This window comes from Phacochoerus africanus, chromosome 15 (genome assembly GCF_016906955.1).
Source record: "Phacochoerus africanus isolate WHEZ1 chromosome 15, ROS_Pafr_v1, whole genome shotgun sequence".
Lineage (NCBI taxonomy): Eukaryota > Metazoa > Chordata > Mammalia > Artiodactyla > Suidae > Phacochoerus > Phacochoerus africanus.
The window spans coordinates 46787350-46806822 of NC_062558.1; the positions used below are offsets into that span (position 1 = coordinate 46787350).

The window sequence follows — 19473 nt, forward strand, 5'->3', positions numbered from 1 at the left end:
GGGTTAAGGATGTGGTGTTGCCACAAGCTGCTGCTCGGATCTAGTGTTGCTGTGGCTGTGGTATGGGCCAGCAGCTGCAATTTGATTCCTAGCCCGGGAACTTCCATATGCCACAGGTGTTGCTGTAAAAAGAAAAAAAAAAAGCCCTTAGCTTTGACATCCTATTTTAGGTGATCTGGGCAGAAGCAGCTTATTGCACAACCTTCTCTTTCATATCTCCTTCTTAGGTAGGAAGTCATCTCAGGATTTGAGTATGCAGGTATAAGAAAAATCTGCTAGAGGACAGGACAGATATTGCTTAGGGAAGAGCTGGCATCTTGACAGAGGAGTAAGTTGGCTTGGGTGGAAGGAGACCCTACCACTGCCACCAGCTCCCTGAGTGATCTTGGACTTACCTGTCTATTTTTTTGTGTGTGTTTTTTTCAGGGCCTTACCTGCGGATATGGAGGTTCCCAGGCTAGGGGTGGAATCAGAGCTTACACCACAGCCACAGCAATGCCAGGTCTGAGCCGTGTCTGTGACCTACACCACAGCTCACAGCAAAGCTGGACCTTTAACCCACTGAGCAATCGAACCTGGGTCCTCATGGATACTAGTCAGATTCGTTCTGCTGAGCCACGATGGGAACTCTTGTCTATTGTTTTAAGGTATAAATGAGGTGGACCTCTCCAGACACTTACCCCAGGGCCTGGCCATAGTAAGCATTTGGCAAACATTAGTTTCTTAATGTTATGCTTTGGGAGTGTGGGAATAAAGAGGAAGGGTCTCCTGCCAGAGGAACTGTTAATTTTCTCCTTTAATCACTCTTCATTTTTTTTTGAATCTTCTTCAGGTTATCCATGCCTTTGTAATTGTAGACCCTCTAAACTCTGCAATTAGCCTAAATATAATGAGTTTTACCCTATGCCATATATTTAAGGATCTTCTTAATTGTAGTGTGCTCTGTAATTGATCTCTGTTTATTTTGATGTCCACAGTGATAGCAGGATTCTTTTCTGATTTCTGCCATGCTTAATTGTTCTCCATTCCTCTGTCCCCAGTTTGTCATTTTGAAATTTCTCTTTTATTTTTGATGACTTCTCTGATTATTCATGCTACTTTTGCATTCTTGTCCAAGAACATTTTGGGGGTTTGTTTATTCCTAATTTCAGAAGTTAAAGCATTTGAGGTCTTAAAAACCCAGAATTGAGTTTTCTCAGGAGCTGCTCATCTTTTTAAGCCAGCTGGTGCTGTGGCTTCTCTGGTTTGTTACAGGATGGTGTGTTCCATCCTCCTTTTGTGCTTTGTCTGATTTAGATCCTAAATCCATATGTTTTAGTATATTTTTAGCAAGCAAAAATTTATTACCAAGTTAGTGCTGACCTCGGGGAAATGTATCTTTTAATCAAATCTTCAGTCACCTGTGCTGAGTCGAGACATTTGTCATAATTTGGGACTCACTCTGGCACCACTAGGTGGGGTCAGAGCACATCATTTCTAAAGGAATTGGGCCTTCTTTCCTCTCCCAAATCCCACTACTATTCCTTTTGGCTTTGCCAAATTTGGACCTCCCTTGGAAAATTCCCAACAGCTTTGTGTTAGTGAGTTATGTTACTCACGGCTTTTCCACCCACCTTGCCCATTTTCATCTCCCAGTTTTAATCATTTCGATAATCTGACTTTCAGGTAAAACAAAACCGAAGCCTGGAGTCAATACTAAACTTACCTGAATTGATCTTTGATTTTAAATTCACCAACCATGTATTTATCCAGTATTCCACTCCTATTGATTTGAGATTAAATCAGTCTCATAAATATTATATTTGAAAAGCCTTCAGCCTACAGTAGTTCTCATCCATTTATAGACTTTTTTATTTTGTAGTTTTGGCTGTACCTGCAGCATGCAGAAGTTCCCAGGCCAGGGATCGAACCCAGGCCACAGCAGTGACTGGAGGCACATCAGTGACCGTGCCCGATCCTTTAACTGCTAGGCCACAAGGGAACTCCTGCAGTCATTTCCCCCCCCCCCCCCAGCCCTGCCCACTCATCCCTGTGTCTTCCAGCGTTCTTAAAGTCTGTCATTCTCATTGATGACCCGGAACTCGAAAGGTCAAGCCAGAAACCGAAGCAGAGTCCAGGGCAGGAGGAGTTAATCAGTTGGTTAACACTTAGGCATGGGTGGTGTTTCATAGTCTGTTCATTTTACTTCATGTTGAGGCATTTGAAATTGAGCTTTGTGTCTTGCTGGCACTGAATTACTATTGTTTCCTATTCATAGCTCTCTGCAGAATTCTTATTCTCAGTATTTTAAACATTTGTAATCATTGATAATTGCTGAATATCAACAGCATGCTTGGTATTTAAAAAAACTTTAAAAAACTCTATTTTTCATTAGCATTATAATCACCATTTCTGTTACACTAGAGAGTTCAATATTATAAGTCAACTTGATTATTAGGAGTAAACATGATAGCATGGCAGAACCTGAGTAAAGGAAAAGAATGTAGAAAGCACACATAAATTAAGGGCAAGTGTCATATATGGAGTTCCTTTCGTGGCCCAGAGGTTAACGAATCTGACTAGGAACCATGAGGTTGCAGGTTTGATCCCTGGCCTTCCTCAGTGGGTTAAGGATCTGGCATTGCCATGAGCTGTGGTGTAGGTCACAGACGCAGCTTGGATCTGGCGTTGCTGTGGCTCTGGCCTAGGCCGGTGGCTACAGCTCCAATTAGACCCCTCACCTGGGAACCTCCATATGCCATGGGTGCGGCCTTGGAAAAGACAAAAACAAAAACAACAACAACAAAAAAAAAGGGTAAGTGTCATCTACGTCCCTGAAAATGATTTTAAGATATAGAATGGGACATTAAAGGATTAAATGAAAATTTTTATAGCAGTGAAAAAAAGCGTTTCATGGTTTATACAAAACTGTCTCAAGCTCGTAAACTCAAAGGGTGTTAATCCTGAAAGACCACTTGATGATTGTGGAAGCTGAAACCCAGAGAGGTTAAGTGACTTTCCCAACACAGCAGGTTCGGGTGTTTTATAGCTGTTTGACAAGGCTGTGATTGCTCTCATGTTGTGAACCAAGAGTCCCAAGATAGAGATTGTCTCCTTTGCTTTGGGGGGATTATAATGCTTTTATAGCATCATAGCTATTGTTTCTTTTTGCTTTGTCATGTCAGCCGGCTTTGAAGCACCTCATCTTTTTTTTTCATGGCATTGTAAAATCTGGGCCTTGCACAGGGCATGAGAGATTGACAGATGAAGAAACTGAGGCCCAGTGGAGTTGCATGGCTCACCCAAGGTTGTGCATGGTGGAGTGAGGGGGTTTAGGATATAAACCCGCTCTCTGGGTTCACTGCTGCTGCCATAACCTGTCTCCACTTTAACAGGAAGTGTACCAGAATCCTCAAACATAAGGACGACCCCCTCCCCCCCAAAAAACCTAATTCATTGCGTTTTGAAAGACCTATCAGAGTTTAAACGTCTATGTTGTGGTGTGATCTATTTCTTACCGGTTGGTCTCTTCTGTGGACATTTTTTTTTTTGGTTGGTTCTTTGAGATGTAGATTTCCTTGTCACAGTGTTTTTAGAGAGTGGAAATCAGTATGTGCCACCAAAGGGGGAGGGGTATATACCTTCAGGCACAATTATGCAATTAGAATTTTAATAAGGAATGTTAGAAATTCTTGCTTCACTGTAATCATTATCTATAAGACCCATCTACTCAGAAGCCTCATCTAGATGTCATCATCATCATCATCTGCCAACCACAAGCATTTATGAAGTGGTCACAGATCATGCAGCACTTGTTTGAGTCCCAGGAGACTCTGTGTGTGTATGTGTGTGTCCTTGTCTTCAAGGAGTTTATGATCTGCAGAATTGCGGGAAAGACAGGAATCCGGGGAAAAACAGACACCTAACTTTTCTGAGTATGTAAAGTACATACTAACTCACGTATCTAGTACCGTCTGAGGGGAGGGAGATGGGGTGAGCTAAAGGAATGGCTTTTAGAAAGGTCTGATTGTAGATAACTGGAAGCACACCGGTTTGCTGACTTGGGAGGGCCCAGGCTGCCTTGTGACAAGGCAGGGCAGTTGGTTGGAGAAGAGAAGTAATTGGTGGAGGACCTTGAAACCAATACTTTAAATAGATTTGGCATGCTAACAGAGATGATAGGAAAATTCCTTGCTGAGGCCGATTATGGAAGAAACTGACAGGGCAGGATTGGAGTTGGGATTTATCTATTTATTTGTTTTTCAAAGAAGAGTTTTCAGATAAGGGATTTGAGGGTCATGATTGATAGAACAGAGACCTGTCCCTCTCTCTCTCTCTTTGGCTAAAATCCTGTTTCTATTTGGAGGGTCCCCTTTTCCTTCAGAGCTAATGGCTGATCAGGAGTGGTATATCCTTAACCATGACAGGAAGCACAGACATGACATAGACCTTCTTCCATGGTATAGTGATGTCAAACCCTGAGTCGGGGAGGGTCAGTTTCCCACCCCCATTACCGCACCTTTTTTTTTTCTTTGATGAACCAGAATAGATTTCAGGAGTTCCCGTCGTGGCGCAGTGGTTAACAAATCCGACTAGGAACCATGAGGTTGCAGGTTCAGTCCCTGCCCTTGTCCAGTGGGTTAATGACCCGGCATTGCCATGAGCTGTGGTGTAGGTTGCAGATGCGGCTCGGATCCCACATTGCTGTGGCTCTGGTGTAGGCCGGTGGCTACAGCTCCGATTCGACCCCTAGCCTGGGAACCTCCATATGCCGCGGGAGCAGCCCAAAGAAATAGCAAAAAGACAAAAAAAAAAAAAAAGAATAGATTTCACTGGAACTTATTATTCACTACTGCACACCAGAATCATTTTTATAACTCTTCCCATTGTGTTTATCTTGTAAATGGAGGTATTTGACATCTTTTTTTTTTTTTTTTTCTCAAAACAGGCAAGTAAAAGCCATATATAGGTTTGGATCTGGTACATCAGCCTCTTAAATTCTCAACTCTTCTATGAAGGGGTTCTTAAAGGGTAGCCATGACTACAGAACAGAGCTCATAGTCCTCCTCACTCTGAAATCTTGGTAAACACGTGGCACATGGCCTGAGCCCGGGGAGGCTCAGTTCCTTCTGTTGCTCTGTCTGCAAGGGAGCTAACCTTTCGACAGTTTTTATGGCAAATGCTGGGGCAGCTTGTGAGCTAATTAGAAGAAGCCCTGATAAGTGAACTTAGGGTCCATGGGTTCTCTTTCGTCTTCCATGGAGCTGACAATGGACTAGCCTTCCTTGTGTGGCTGATAATCCTGTCCCCTGGCATATATGAAATGGGATGTCACATCTCTGCCAGCTTCTGTAGGTTTGAGTCTTCTCTGTAAAGCTGAAGTTTCTCTGTGGGTTCTAATTCTCAGGCTTGTCACATACGGCAGCCAAATTTGGTTCTCTTTCTTCCAGAAAGTTGGCCTTCTCTGGCTGGGGCCTTTTCCTGTGATGTGGCTGGTTTTCTATTCATCCTGCGTGGTTGTAGCATCCAGGACAAGGGATTCAATTGGTGGCCATGTGGCCCAAAGAAAGCAGTGGGAGAAATGCAATGTGAAGGCCACCAGAGGCAAAAAGACAAATGGCAGTTTTAGGGTTGTGATTCTAAGACTGGCCTGTCATAAGATGTGGACGTTATTCATCACGCTTCCCTGGTTAATAGACCCCGATCAGCCGTGTGGGTCATTGGTGCCAGTTGCTTCCTACAACAGAAAAGTGCTGCATGTGTTCCAGCTACGTTCCTGCTGCGGAGTGTAAGTGCTTAGTGCTATTTACTTAAAACATTCTAGGTTGATGAATGACGAGCACTTCACTCTGGGTAAAGCTCATAAATTCAGCCCCTACAAAAAATAACAAGCTGACAGCACTTAGTCCTGTTTTTAGAGTTCATACACATCTATCTCTGATAGAGGCACGGTATATATCTGTGAAATAGCACCGCAGCCCATCAAGTAATGCAAGAGCACAGCCATGGAGCAAGACGCCCTGCACTTCCACTGCCATTAGCCCTGCGCTTGAAGGGCATCTTGAGGACAAGGCCTGCCAAGTAGGAGCCCAGATCTCTGCTCCTTCAGCAAATCGCCCTTCTCCCTCCCTCCACCACTCCTTTGTGTCTGCGGGATGAGCCCCTGCCTCTCGCCTCTCTCCTCACTAGACTGAAGGGTAGTGGGGTAGGTGGGGCAGCTGGGCAGCTGGCCAGGGGGAAGGAGATGGGGTTAAGTGACCATTTCATCAGAACTGAGAGCAGTTCTCTCCTTGGCAATCTGTTCAGGAAAAATGACAACCCCCCCAAAAGGCCTGTAAGTAACCCAAGTGCAAAGCCTGCAAGGCTTATGTGCTATCAGGTGTCAGAAGAGGAAATATTTTAATAAAAAAATAAACACAAGATTCATCCCACCAGTTGTGGCTCCTTAGGGACTCGGCAGGTCTTGTCAGGGGATTCCTGGCCCCAGAACCAGTGACTGAGCCACCCAGCCCCCGATCAGCCTCAGAGGGCATGAGCTGTCACACACATTGGGCCAGAGCCACGCACTAGTACTGCATTGAACATTCAGTACTGCAGATAGGATAATTATGCTGCTTGTCAGATACCAGAAAAGTGCAAAGAACGTTCCTTCACTTTGCAACAGCTTGGACCCAAGCAGCAGACATGCTGTTCCCTCCTGCTGGCATGACCTCCCTTCCTTCACCCCCTTCACCAGAGAACCAACTATGGCCTGGCTTTCAAGACTCAGCTCAGACAGCATTTCCCCTGGGAAGCCCCTCGCCCCACGGACCCCCAGGCCTGAGCAGTGTTCCCTCAGCCCTCTGTTCTGTGATCATGTGCCAGGCTGCACTTTGCTTATCCATTGATCTGTCTTTCCCATCAGCCATGAATAGGGACAGTGTCTTGTCCTGGATTCATCATCTGTCTCTGGTGCTGAGCGCAGTGACTAGGACATGGTGGGTGTTCAATAAATGTTTGTCAAGTGAGTGATGGCATGGTTAGCATGATGAGAATGGATGGTGTCCTTTCTGATCCATCATCCATCATAAGTGGAGTAGAACACGACTGGAGGCTTTAAATGAAGCCACTTGAGAATATAAGGCGAGGAGGTGGGTTTAGAATGAGTAATAACCACCCTTTATTGAGTATTTACTGTGGCACCTTCTTAGGCTTTTTAAATGTATCAGTGCACTTAATCCTGAGATCAATCTGCTAAGACAGGTTCTGTTTATTATCCCCGTTGCAAAGCACAAGGAAGTTCAATAACTTGCCCAAGGTCACACAGTGGCAGCTCTGAGATTCATACCGATGTTGGATAACCATTGTGTCTCTCTGCCTTTTCGACTGGTTCCTGGAAAGAATTAAGCCCTAATCTCCTGAGGCATCCACATCCATCTTATGTAATGATTTAACTTCTCTCCTGAATATCAAGAATGTACTAGCTATGCTCCATCCTTGAGAAAAAAGAGAAGACAGCCACTCAGATGACTCTCTGTGGCTCACATGAGAGAGGCAGAGTTAGGTGACAAAGGATTGGTTTTAGATGGTAGTTGGAAGCACAAGTAAGTGTTCCTCAGTCTCTGTTCTCCAGCCAAGCTGAGCTACAGTACTTTCATTTCCTACAAGGACCATCTAAGCTTTTTTGCCTCTAGACCATTGCACATGCCCTTCCCTCTGTCTGTAACACACTTCCCTGCTCACTCCTTCCCCAAGCACAGTCTTCACTTTGTTTCTCTTCCTCACCAGTTCAGATGCCATTTCCCACCCCTCCAAGACAGAGGGTACCTTCATGGGTGTCCCTTCCAGCTCCCCGCCATGTCCCTGCTGTGGCACTCACATGCTGACAGCCACACTCAGAGTTGACATGTGGGGTGGGGGTGAGGGAGTGGTTAACTGTTCCCAAAGGTTCATGCCCTGGGTGGAGACTGTCTTGTCTCTTCACCCCTTTCCCCCTGTACCTTGGTTGGTGCTCGGACACTACGTTTGCTAAATGTTTGTGGAAGGAATGGATGAATGAGGGTTAACTCTGCTTTAGGCTTTTAAGTCTTAGGTTTTTGAAGTGGTCAAGCCTGTTCCGTTCCATGGCCATTGTTTGCCACATCTTGGGTGTGCACTCGGCCAACACAGTGGGGAGGATAGAGGTGACCGTCCTGAAACACCTAAGGTCCAGGGAGATGCTCAGACGGTCACATCACTTCCCTGTGTCAGCACAGCGCAGTGGACCCATGATGAAGCTGGAGACGAGCTGGGGAGTCAGCAACACCAGGGAAGCCCCAGCGCGACCCAAGACCTCCCCTCCAACCACCGGGGGCAGCTGTGACCCATGGTTCTTGTTTGTGAAGAAGTAGAAACTCAAATTAGCAAGACTAAGCAAGCCTCATAACATTTGGGGAAGGCATGTTACCCACCTGATGTGGGTAACAACACTGGAGGTTAGATTTCACCCAGGAGAAAAGCTTCTTAATGACTTAAAAATGGAACACTTTACTTTATAAATAGACTTCAAGTCAAATGCATTTAGGACATCTCTACCTAGTTTCTTCAAGCACCTTAACTCACTTTGTCCAGAACTTAATTACTCCTCTGTTTCCCTCGAAACATGCTGTTTCTGCTGCTCCTGCATCCCACCCCTCCTTTACTGGAACCACCTGTTGGGTCTCGGTGTTTCTCTTGATGCTTTAATATCAGCCCCTCAGGCGTTCAGACACCAGCTCTGTGGCTCTGCCTCCTTGCCAGTTCTCAGGCTTTCTCTCCTTCCCACTGCCTTCGTCAAGGCAGGCGCTGGCCTCCCCTCTGCCCTTCTTGATTCCAGGCTCCTTTCCTCCAGCCCACTCTTCACCTTCTTGTCAGCACACATTCTAGAATGCAGGTCTGATTCCATTCTTCCTCTGCCTACCTGTCTCTGGAGACTTCTTGGTCATCCCCACCTGCCCCCTGAGTTCTGGCTGTTTCACCTCTGCCAGATGACATGCAGTTTCCTGTAGAGATCATAGGGGTTTGTTTTCAGACTTATTTCCTTTCCTTCTTTATCTAATTCTCCTCCTTTTAAACATTTTTATGCTTTTTTTTTGGCCTCACCCACAGCATGTGAAAGTTCCTGGGCCAGGGACTGAACCTGTGCCATAGCAATGACAACGCCAGATCCTCCTGAGAGAAGCGTGGTTCCAGCATTTCTCATCCTCAGTGTCTGACATTGCTAGGCACATAGGATGTGGTCTGTGATGCTTCTTGAAAGATTAGATGAGAGGAAGCTGGGGCTTTGCTTCGCGCTGAGCTATAAAGGAGCAATATCTGGCTCTTCTGAGAATGGGTTTTATTTTAGGGTGGGAGAAGAGTGTTAAGACATGGGTTACTTACTAGAAAAAGTGTCTGGAGAGTGCTGGCGGGGAGCAAGCAAAAGGAACCCCACAGAGCAGGACAAGAAGCTGTTAGGGAATTGGGGGTCACCTACATTAAACCACCCAGAAAAAGGCCAGCGTCTGCTGGAGCAGGCTGCCAAAGAGTCTGTGGCTCTGTTCCCTTATTTGTGCAAGAAGGGGATAGGTCTACAGTAGGTAATTAATTACTCAGACTCATTTCAATTTGACATCCTACAATTCTTAGAGTCAGAGTTGAAAATCTAAGCCAGGCAGTCTGAATTGGTGTGAAAAATTTTCCCCCTCTCTCCACTTCATTGCAAGCTCTGTGGGAACAAAGACTTTGTCTCTGCCTTCAACAGAGATAGTTTTGCATCTTAGAAACAAAGAAAAAGAAAGGGATACGGGAAAACGGCATCAATACATTATTAGGTTTGAGAATTTAAGCTCCCAAGTCAGGAAGTGCACTCAGCATTCTCCTGGCAGCTTTCATTAGATGCGCCACACACCTTCCTGCAGACAGCCCCTTGGTGCCAGAGCCGGCCCGCCAGGCCTGGCTGTGAGTTATGGCATTTTGGGGATCGTTACCTTGATCTTCTTGGCCCTTGGGTATTTAACTTCTCCAAGTTAATGTCTGCTCTTAAGTGTTACATTATCTTGTCGCAAGGTAGTCATTTATAATTTATATACTTATGTACTGGCTTAAAATAGAAACAAGAGGGTAATCAGCCTCTTGAAGCTTCTAGTTTTCCAAAATAACATTTCTTCAGTGAAGTCTGCCTGAAGGAATTAGAACCTGCTGTGAATTAAAAAACCCTCTGTCCTAGTGTCAGACTGGGAACCAGGTATGCCAACAAGCATGATTAAGCCGTACAAACGGGGGAGGAGACATCTTTTTAAATAAAACATTTTATTTTACTGAGAATTACTTCTTCCACACCACACTTCTTTGTAGTATTCCTGGGAGTCCCACTGAAATCATAGGGAGGGGATGGGGACAGAGCTGGAGGCCCCAGTGGAGGACAGACGCCAGTCCATCCCTCCACTCCTTGTCGGCTGTGGTCTGGGTGTCCGTCCATGCAGGCTGCCCCTTTGCTCTTTGACTGTAAATCCGGAGAAGGGATGGGCTTTTTGGTTGAGTTCTTCACAGAGAACACACCATCCATTCACACATATTAAAAATAGAAGGCCTGCTTGAAAAATGCCTCTGTAGAATCAGGGTTTAGCAGAAACCAATCAGATTTTAGAGGTCTTACTTATTTTTCCTTCTTGCTTTTATAAGAAGTCTCCAAACCCTAGCATTTTCCCCAGTTCTTTCTCATTATGCATCTTCCGTGTGCCAGGATCTTGGGCGGAGATTTCTTTTTGGGGGGTGTGTGTGTGGAGATTTCTAATGAGGGCACTAGAAGGACAGATGCCTCTGCAGTAGGGAGGGGGTCTTGCTTTTCTGGTGTCTGGCAACCTTGTTTTTTTTCTTTTTTTCTTTTTTCTTTTTTTTTTTGTCTTTTTTCTTATTAGGGCTGCACCCGAGGCATATGGAGGTTCCCAGGCTAGGGGTCTAATTGGAGCTGTGGCTGCCAGCCTTCGTCACAGCCACAGCAACGCCAGATCCGAGCCATGTCTTTGACCTATACCACAGCTCACTGCAATGCTGGATCCTTAACCCACTGAGCGAGTCCAGGGATCGAACCCACAACCTCATGGTTCCTAGTCAGATTCATTTCCACTCTGCTACGACAGGAACTCCTCGAAACCTCGTGTTTGAAGCCCAAGATTATTCTCACTCTGACCACCGTCTCTGTGATGTGTTTTGTGCTGATCCTTGTACCCAGGTGTCCACTTGAATATCCACCTGATACTTGGGAGCCACGAAGGTCAGGGTGAGCAGCCACTCAGGGGTGTTATGGGGACATCCTGGGTGATTTAACTTAAAGCCACAAGGTGGCAATATTTACTCAGCTGCTGGGTATTTTTCTTCCCCTATTAAGATGTTGATCCTGCTTTTCTAGCCACAAGATTGATTAAGAGGGTTCTGCAGCCATTGCTTCAGGTCCTTTTGAGAGTGAGATTCTAGGATTAGCACATTGCACTATATTCATACCTATTTGTCCCCTGGGTTTCAATACAGAAGTTTGAAATTGCTGTGTGTGATTATGGGTGAGGTGCCTCCCCTCTGGCCTCAAGTTATACATTGTGAGAGGGAGAGACCATGATTGGGCTGGCTGTCCTCTAATGGTTCTTTGCCCCCATGATTTGTGGCTTTGGTTACAACTTCCTCTCCTATATTTTTTTAAAAAATCTGGTAAAACTAGTCTTTACATTTTATTTTATTTATTTTTTTGACGGCACCCTGGCCAGGGATTGAACCTGAGCTGCAGTTGTGGTTTGTGCCACAGCTGCAGCAACACCAGATCCTTAACCCACTGTGCCACAAGGGAATTCCCTAGTCTTTACATTTTAAAAAGCTAGCCTTTTATCAATGAACAGAGTCATGATTAAAAAGAAAATCAGACGTTCCCGTCGTGGCTCAGTGGCGAAGGAATCCGACTAGGAGTCATGAGGTTTCAGGTTTGATCCCTGGCCTCGTTCAGTGGGTCAAAGATCCTGCGTTGGTGTGAGCTGTTGTGTAGGTCTCGGATGCAGCTCGGATCCCGAGTTGCTGTGGCTGTGGCGTAGGCCAGTGGCTACAGCTCCGATTCGACCCCTAGCCTGGGAACCTCCATATGCCGCAGGTTCGGCCCTAGAAAAAGACAAAAAAAAAAAAAGAAAGAAAAGAAAATCAACAACAAAATCTCGAGGAAATGAATGTCCCTAGAAGCTAACCCTGGGTTAACTGGAGAAGCTCGACTCTCGTAAAAGCGGATGCTATTTACCGGCTTTCCTAAATTAGCAGCATTGGGGATATTATAATCCGTAAGGAACCGTCCAAGGGAGGTATTGTGTATGCTCTGCCGTGATTAAGCCATTAAGCTCTAATTGGTATTTTCCCACTCATGGTTTTGTGTAGGAAGCTTTAGCATTATTTAGGAATTCTGTGCTCATCAGCCATCTTAGTGTCATCCCCATGTTTTTGGAACCTGGGCAGGTGGTGGGGGGTGCAGAGAAAAGGTTTTTGTGTGAGTGGATTACGACTTTCCTGTGGGTTTATTTCCTTGCAGATGAAGTGGAAGGGGAAGGACCTCTTTGACTTGGTGTGCCGGACCCTGGGGCTTCGGGAAACCTGGTTCTTTGGCCTGCAGTACACGATCAAGGACACCGTGGCCTGGCTCAAGATGGACAAGAAGGTGGGGCTGGACCCTGATGACAGTCATGGGGCTGCCGTGGGCTCTGGTTTTCCCCTGGCTGTGGGTCTCACTTCGTGCTCGCCATGGGGCGTTACGGGGACATAGCAGAGAGGGCCAAGTGGCAGCAGAAGTCATGTGGGACCCATCACCGAGGATGCCTCGCCTCTTGCTCCTCATGGGCTCCCCTGGGCCCGAAGAGCCACCCAGGATTGACCTGCCACCATCCCAGGCTTCTTCACTCCTTGTTACCAGGCTGATTGCTTCAGGCTTTATGCTTAGCATTCCATCGACTGAGCCACAAGTCAGGCTTTATGAATAAAAGTTAACCATGTATTCTTTTTTTTTTTTTTAACGATTTATGTCTTTGAAAGATTTTCTTGAGGCTCATGTTCTTTAGGGAATTTTTCTTAAGAAACACCACGACCCAATTCAATTTACTCATTCATGTGACTTAAGGAATAAAGAGGGCCCTGGTCCCTGCAGTGAGGGAAGAATGTTTTGTTCTCATGGTTTTCTGGGGCCTCTGAGGCCTGGTGGACAAGTCTGGACTCCCAGCAGCTCTGATGTGGCTTAGAGATGGATATTGCCTCTCAGAACTGCCCTTTGCAGGGGTTCACCTGTGCACACAAAGACACTCTCACCTGCTTACCTGCCTACCTAGTCATGAAGATGCTGAGATCAGGGCCATGTTTTTGTCAGTAACTCCTAAGAGACCTCTGAATCTCAGAGTAAGTCAGTGTCCTAATCTTACTCCAAGGGAGTTCCCGTCGTGGCTCAGCAGTTAACAAACCTGACTAGTATCCATGAGGATGTGAGTTCGATCCCCAACCTCACTTTGTGGGTTAAGGATCCAGCATTGCTCTGAGCTGTGGTGTAGGTCACAGACGCAGCTTGGATCCCACGTTGCTCCAGCTGTGGTGTAGGCCAGCGTACAGATCCAATTCAACTCCTACCCTGGGAAGCTTCCATATGGCACGGGTGCCATCCTAAAAAGACCAAAAAAAAAAAAAAAAACCAAACCTAATCTTACTCTAGATTATCCCCTGCAACTGCCTACCTGATTATATTATCTACTCCTTGGCACGATAACAAGTGAAAGCCTCCATCTTTTACCATTTGACTCTACACTCAAAGTGTTCAGATTGTGTTTACATATGTGCACAGCAATCTGCGTCTTCAAGTTGGGGTCCCTGCTGGGTATAAGTTTCACGTGGTAATTCCCAGGTGCCACTGTGCACCACCGTTAGCAGGAGCATCCCAGATCAGGTTTATTTTGAACCTCTTGGGTGTTGCAACCTGGAATTTGGGCAGGAGCGCCTGGAGAGATATCTACCAGACAGCAAAAACCTTCAGTATCTTCTTGTGACTCTTGGCAAAGTAAATTTTAAATCATACCTGAGTTTTGGCCAAATGGATATTAGATGGAGGGCACTGGGAGCCATGGAGCCTGCTGCTCAGAGGAAATAAATTATGACACATGTTAATGGAGCCTTGTAGCCTGTCACATGGCATGTTTATGTCCTGAGATGAAATTCATTCTGGAGAGCAGATGGTTCAAGCTTTCCAGTGGGTGGATGAAATTGTTAGAAGATTAAAGGCAGCGTGGTTTACTGGCTGTGCTCAAGTATTTCATGGGGCATCTCTAGAGGTTCCTTGAAACAAAGGCTTGCCATGATGGACATGTTTCACTTCTTCTGCTGCTCATTTAATTTCAGATGCTTTCAGAAAGATCCAGTTCATCATGTCTAAACTCCTTCCAACATGGACCTAAATGTTGGAGGTAGGCAGCAAGGCAAAAGAATAAAGCAAGATTCCTCTACTTGAGAAAATTAAAAAACCTTCAGGTTACCATAAAGGATAGTGCCGAAGACCTTTGAGTTATAGATTTCTAATTTTTAGCTGTCTCTATGGCCTTGGAAACATTTGTGTCTTAATAGTCTTAGCTGTACTCACTACGGGGGATATTGATTAATTTGGTTCAGAAATATGTGAAGTGAATATTACCTCCTCTTGTAGATGGCTTTGTAAATGCTTTAAATTGTAGAATCACAACCTTTGGGAAATGGGATGAATTTAGAAGGGAGAAAAATATTTATACACTCTCTACAGAAGATTCTCTGATAGTGGCCTGGGAGGGAGAGGGGCCCAACCTAGCTTTTTTTCTTTTGCTCTGCAATTCTGTAGGTGCTGGATCATGATGTTTCAAAGGAAGAACCAGTCACCTTTCACTTCCTGGCCAAATTTTATCCTGAGAATGCTGAGGAGGAGCTGGTTCAGGAGATCACGCAACACCTATTCTTCTTGCAGGTACACCTTCCATGCTACCCCCTGTTGTTGAGAACACTCCCCAGGTGAGGCAGCCTAGACCAGCCCCTGGAACTTGGCCACAAATGCCTCCGCATTGCAAAAGTGTTCTGCCTATGGAAAACCAGTCCCTTTGGTTCTGTAATAGAAAACAATCTTCAGAACAGAGCTGTACTTGCATGATGAGAATTGGTGTCAGATGAAATTGCAGAAGTGTGATGGCAAAAGAATGGATACAAGTAGCTCCTTAACTGGAAGCCTCTTTGAAGATGGATTCTGTTTTCTCCTCACTGACTTACCAGTTCTTAAGAGTTGCACAGGAGGTCTAAAAAGAGTCTTACAAAGAGTAGTTTCTCCAAAAGTTTCAAAATCTGCTCTTGTTAAGGCAGGGCTTCAGAACTCCACTGACAACCAGTAAATCCCAAACACATGGCACTTTAAACATCATGTTTCATGCTACTTTTTTCTGTCATTGTCTTATTTTCCACTTCCTCACTCATTAGGTGATGGGCCCCTTTAAGGCAAGGCTCGTTGAGTGCACAGTAGGCATCTTGTAAGTAGATTGAAGAAATTAGGAGCTCCATAATTATAGATTCAGAGACAGCTAGTTGACCATCTGGGTGGTCCAGCCAGGGGGTTTGGGGAGGATGAGACCCCTGCTTGGTCAGAATGCTTCCTCACTTTTCATGGTTAGTTATGGTGATTGGTGCTAGAATGGCTGGTATGTCTGCCCTCAAGTGACCAGGAGACCCCAGCAGGGGTGTTAATTGCACGATTTCCCAGAAGTAGATGCATAGGCTATCATCTAGTCCTCCTATAATTAGCTCAAGCCTCAGATTATTGCTTTCAGTAGATACTAAGTTAAATGTAATAACCACCCCTAACAATTTCTCTTTGAAAAAAAAAGAAAGTGTGTGTATATGTGGGAGCTCCCATCATGGCGCAGCAGAAACAAATCTGACTAGGAACCATGAGGTTGAGGGTTCAATCCCTGGCCTTGCGGGTTAAGGATCTGGCGTCGCTGTGAGCTGTGGTATAGGTCGCAGACGCAGCTCGGATCTGGCATGGCTGTGGCTGTGGCGTAGGCCCGCAGCTGTAACTCTAAGTAGATCCCTAGCCTGGGAATCTCCATATGCCATTGGTACGGCCCTAAAAAGACCAAAAAAAAAAAAAGAGAGAGAGAGAAAAAAGAAAAGTGTGTGTGTGTATGGATCCCCTCTCCCACATGTTACTGTCAGAGGGAAGCCCTTTCAGATTTTCTAGAATGCAGCTTAAAGACCAAAGGATTGGAAAGTTGCCCTGCTTTGAGTGAAACCACAAAATGACCCTCTCAGCCCCAGAACGTCCAAGTGTTATAGAGATGGCTTTCTTCTAAGTGCTTGGAAGCGGTGCCCCTTCCCCATTTGACTTTGGCTTAATTTTCCCTCCTACTGAAATGCTGGAGCGCTTTCACAGCTGAGCAAGGCAAAATTTACCACTTTTATGAATCCGATGACTGTTGACACCTGTGAAAAGAGAGTTGGCTTTCCTGTTGTGTTGATTTCAACATGCCCCCATTTTGGAAGGCTCTCTTGCCTCTATGTCTGCAACATCACCCACTGCACCATCCTAAGAAATTAAACGCAATGAGATATGTTAACTCAACATTAAGGCTGAAGAATGATGTTTCTCGGACTTCACAGGGACTTAAAGGTTTAATCAATCAAACTTTATGGCTTCCTTTTTCCTTAGAGCAGGCGTATTGAAAGTGATGGGTTTTTTTCTGCAGTCATAACTCAGTGGCCTCTCTGACTTTTGTCCTGTGCTAAGATTTAAAAGCAGATTCCATTTCCTCTGGGTCTGCATGTGCTCAGCAGGAGCCAAGGCTGCAGTCCACCAGAGCTGCTCCTGACATTTCCCGAGTTCACAGCTCTCCTCTGTCTTAACCCAGATGTCAGTCTCTGTTTTTACCATGAAGATTGTTTTTTTCTCTTCAGCATTTGAGCACAAATAGAAGAGATAAGGTTTTTTTATGCATAGCCATCTTACCAATCACTTCTTAGGGACTGAAATCCCAACCTATCAGCAGCAGTTAAAAAAAAAAAAAAATTGTCGGAGTTCCTTCTGTGGCTCAGTGGTAACAAACCTAACTCGTATCCACAAGAATGGGGGTTTGATCCCTGGCCCCACTCAGCGGGTTAAGGATCCAGCATTGCCGTGAGCTGTGGTGTAGGTTGCAGGCGAGGTTTAGATCCCATGTTGCTGTGGCTCTGGCGTAGGCTGGCAGCTATAGCTCCGATTCGACACCTAGCCTGGGAACTTCCATATGCTGGGGGTGCGGCCCTGGAAAAAAAGAAAAAGAAAATCTGTCCCCTTTTGCGGAAAATCATTAACAGCCTGCTTGGCAGGCCTCATTAGGACACCCTGCAGCCATCTGCTGTGACCAGCCCGCCCGGCTCCCTTCCACACACCCAGTATCATGTCTCCCCTGTTGCCCCTTGCAGGTAAAGAAGCAGATTTTAGATGAAAAGATCTACTGCCCTCCCGAGGCTTCGGTGCTCCTGGCTTCTTACGCCGTGCAGGCCAAGGTAGGCTCAAAAAGAAAGAGGTATCCTTCCTGGGCATCACTGCTTGTCACGGGATCTGTTTCTTTGGATTTTCTAGGCTTCAGGGAGACTTTCTCCAGAAAGTGGGATGCCAGTGGACTTGGGTAGCAGGGGAACTCTTGCTGTCTCACATCCGTGAAATCTTAAGAGAGAGTGTAGGTACAAATAAGTGGACAGCTTGATGAATTTTCTCTCTCATCTCAATCTGTATGTGTAGTTAATGACATTCACCAGAACAACTTCTTTTTTTACTAACCAGGAAAAATGATTTATTGCCTTCAGTTTCGGCCAAACATGGCCTTTAGGTCTAAAAGGCCCTGGTCCTCGTTGCAGGCTCATCTTCTGAGGACCAGTGGCCTCATGTGTAGGGGACATGCCACTCTCTGGAGGACAACCTGCTTCACTCATCCTGACGGGCATGTTGGCAGTGCTTAGGTCAGTACTGCAAGTCCTCAGGGCCGCCCCCAGCCCAGCTAAGCTGGCTGATGGCCTGAGAGTCTTTCACAGAGAAGTCACTGCCAGTTGGGATCAGCAGGAGAGGGAAACCATGAGTCTTGTGTTTATGTCCTCTCTGATATTTGTTTTTTGGCCATGGCATGCACCAGCTTGACATGGGATTTCAGTTCCCAGACCAGAGAGTGAACTGAGTCCTAACTGCTAGGCCACCAGGGAACTCCCTCTTCTCTGATTTTATAAGATGAACCACAGAGTCTGCCCAGGTTGCTTCATGCCCCTCAGATTTCCCACTTTAGTCACATGCCACTTTCTCCTGATCCCTCTGACCGCAGCCTTTCACCGCAGCATGAGCAGATGCCCTCATAAATGGGATACCTTGGTTACTTTTGTGATTTTGCAAAATCTTTTCAGTTGTTGTTTTCCTTTTGAGTTAGAGGTATCTGCAAAGCTGTTTTCCTGTAATGTAAAGTAAATTAATAAGATCCTCTTAACTTCTTAGCCTAATTTTGGGGGGTAGCTTAATATAATTTCAGATCAAAGCCAGGAAGTCACTGGCCTATCGTTTGGAGGAAAAAAGGGCCTGTGCCTACTTGTCAGACTAATAGAAGCACCAGGGTCATTTGATGATTAGTCTAATATTTATTTGCTGAGTGTTCATAGACCTGAGGGGAGGTTGATGACTCAGTCACTGATAAAGACACTGAAGCAGGTGTCTGCCCTCAGTGATTTGCCCAAGGTCATTCAGGCAATTTTAGGTAAAGCTAAGGGCAGAATTCATGGCTTTGGGATTGCATTTTGTGCCTTCCCTATTCCACTGCTCTGACAAATGAGTAATTGAGAAAACAGAAAATGGGCCTTGATTCAACTAAAACATATGCTTCCTTTTATGCTTTGATTAAGAATATTAATAACAGGAAAAATGTGTCCTTTCAATCAGTATCACTCTGACAGTGATGAAGCAGTTGTTGTCACTTTCATTAAATCTGAGCACTTCCTGGCCCGGAACCGAGTTCCTCTCTAGCACGCCTTCTCCCCAGCTGAGAGGAGGCCCAGGCTCTCAAGGATACCACCTCTCTCTGAAGGACTGGGGTCTCAAAGGCTCCATTTTCTCTGTGTAAATTTGGGGCCACAAATTCAAAAGCCACCTTTAGAAAAAAATAACTTCAGGGAACCAGCAGATGTTTGCTTAAATGGATTTCACTGTAGGAAAGCCCTACTAATTTGGATCCTACTAATTTAGAGATGAAAGTGATTCACAGACAGCATATGTGCTTCATATGGAGGAGCGTGTTCTGTTTTTCCCAGTGTAAATTATCAGGCTTGTACAAATAAAGGTAATCTACGGCTTCAAGTCTGCATTTGGGAAATTAAGGATTATTATAACTAGCTTCCAGTTTTTCTCACTGCTGGTTCATATGAAGAGGGTGTCTCTGATTACAGTATTGACCAGATCTTACAGCTATAGTGTTTTACACTTTTATAAAGTGT

At 45.4% G+C, this 19473-nt stretch overlaps 1 protein-coding gene across 3 annotated transcripts in view; it reads left to right on the plus strand.

Annotated features, from left to right (window-relative positions):
* Window positions 1–19473, plus strand: part of NF2 (NF2, moesin-ezrin-radixin like (MERLIN) tumor suppressor) — a 70806-nt gene that overhangs the window by 10288 nt on the left and 41045 nt on the right. For all 3 annotated transcript variants that reach the window (XM_047759810.1, XM_047759811.1, XM_047759809.1), the window contains exons 2-4: window positions 12515–12640; window positions 14825–14947; window positions 17428–17511. In XM_047759810.1, the coding sequence (XP_047615766.1) occupies window positions 12515–12640; window positions 14825–14947; window positions 17428–17511 (333 nt within the window). The remainder of the gene's footprint in view (window positions 1–12514; window positions 12641–14824; window positions 14948–17427; window positions 17512–19473) is intronic.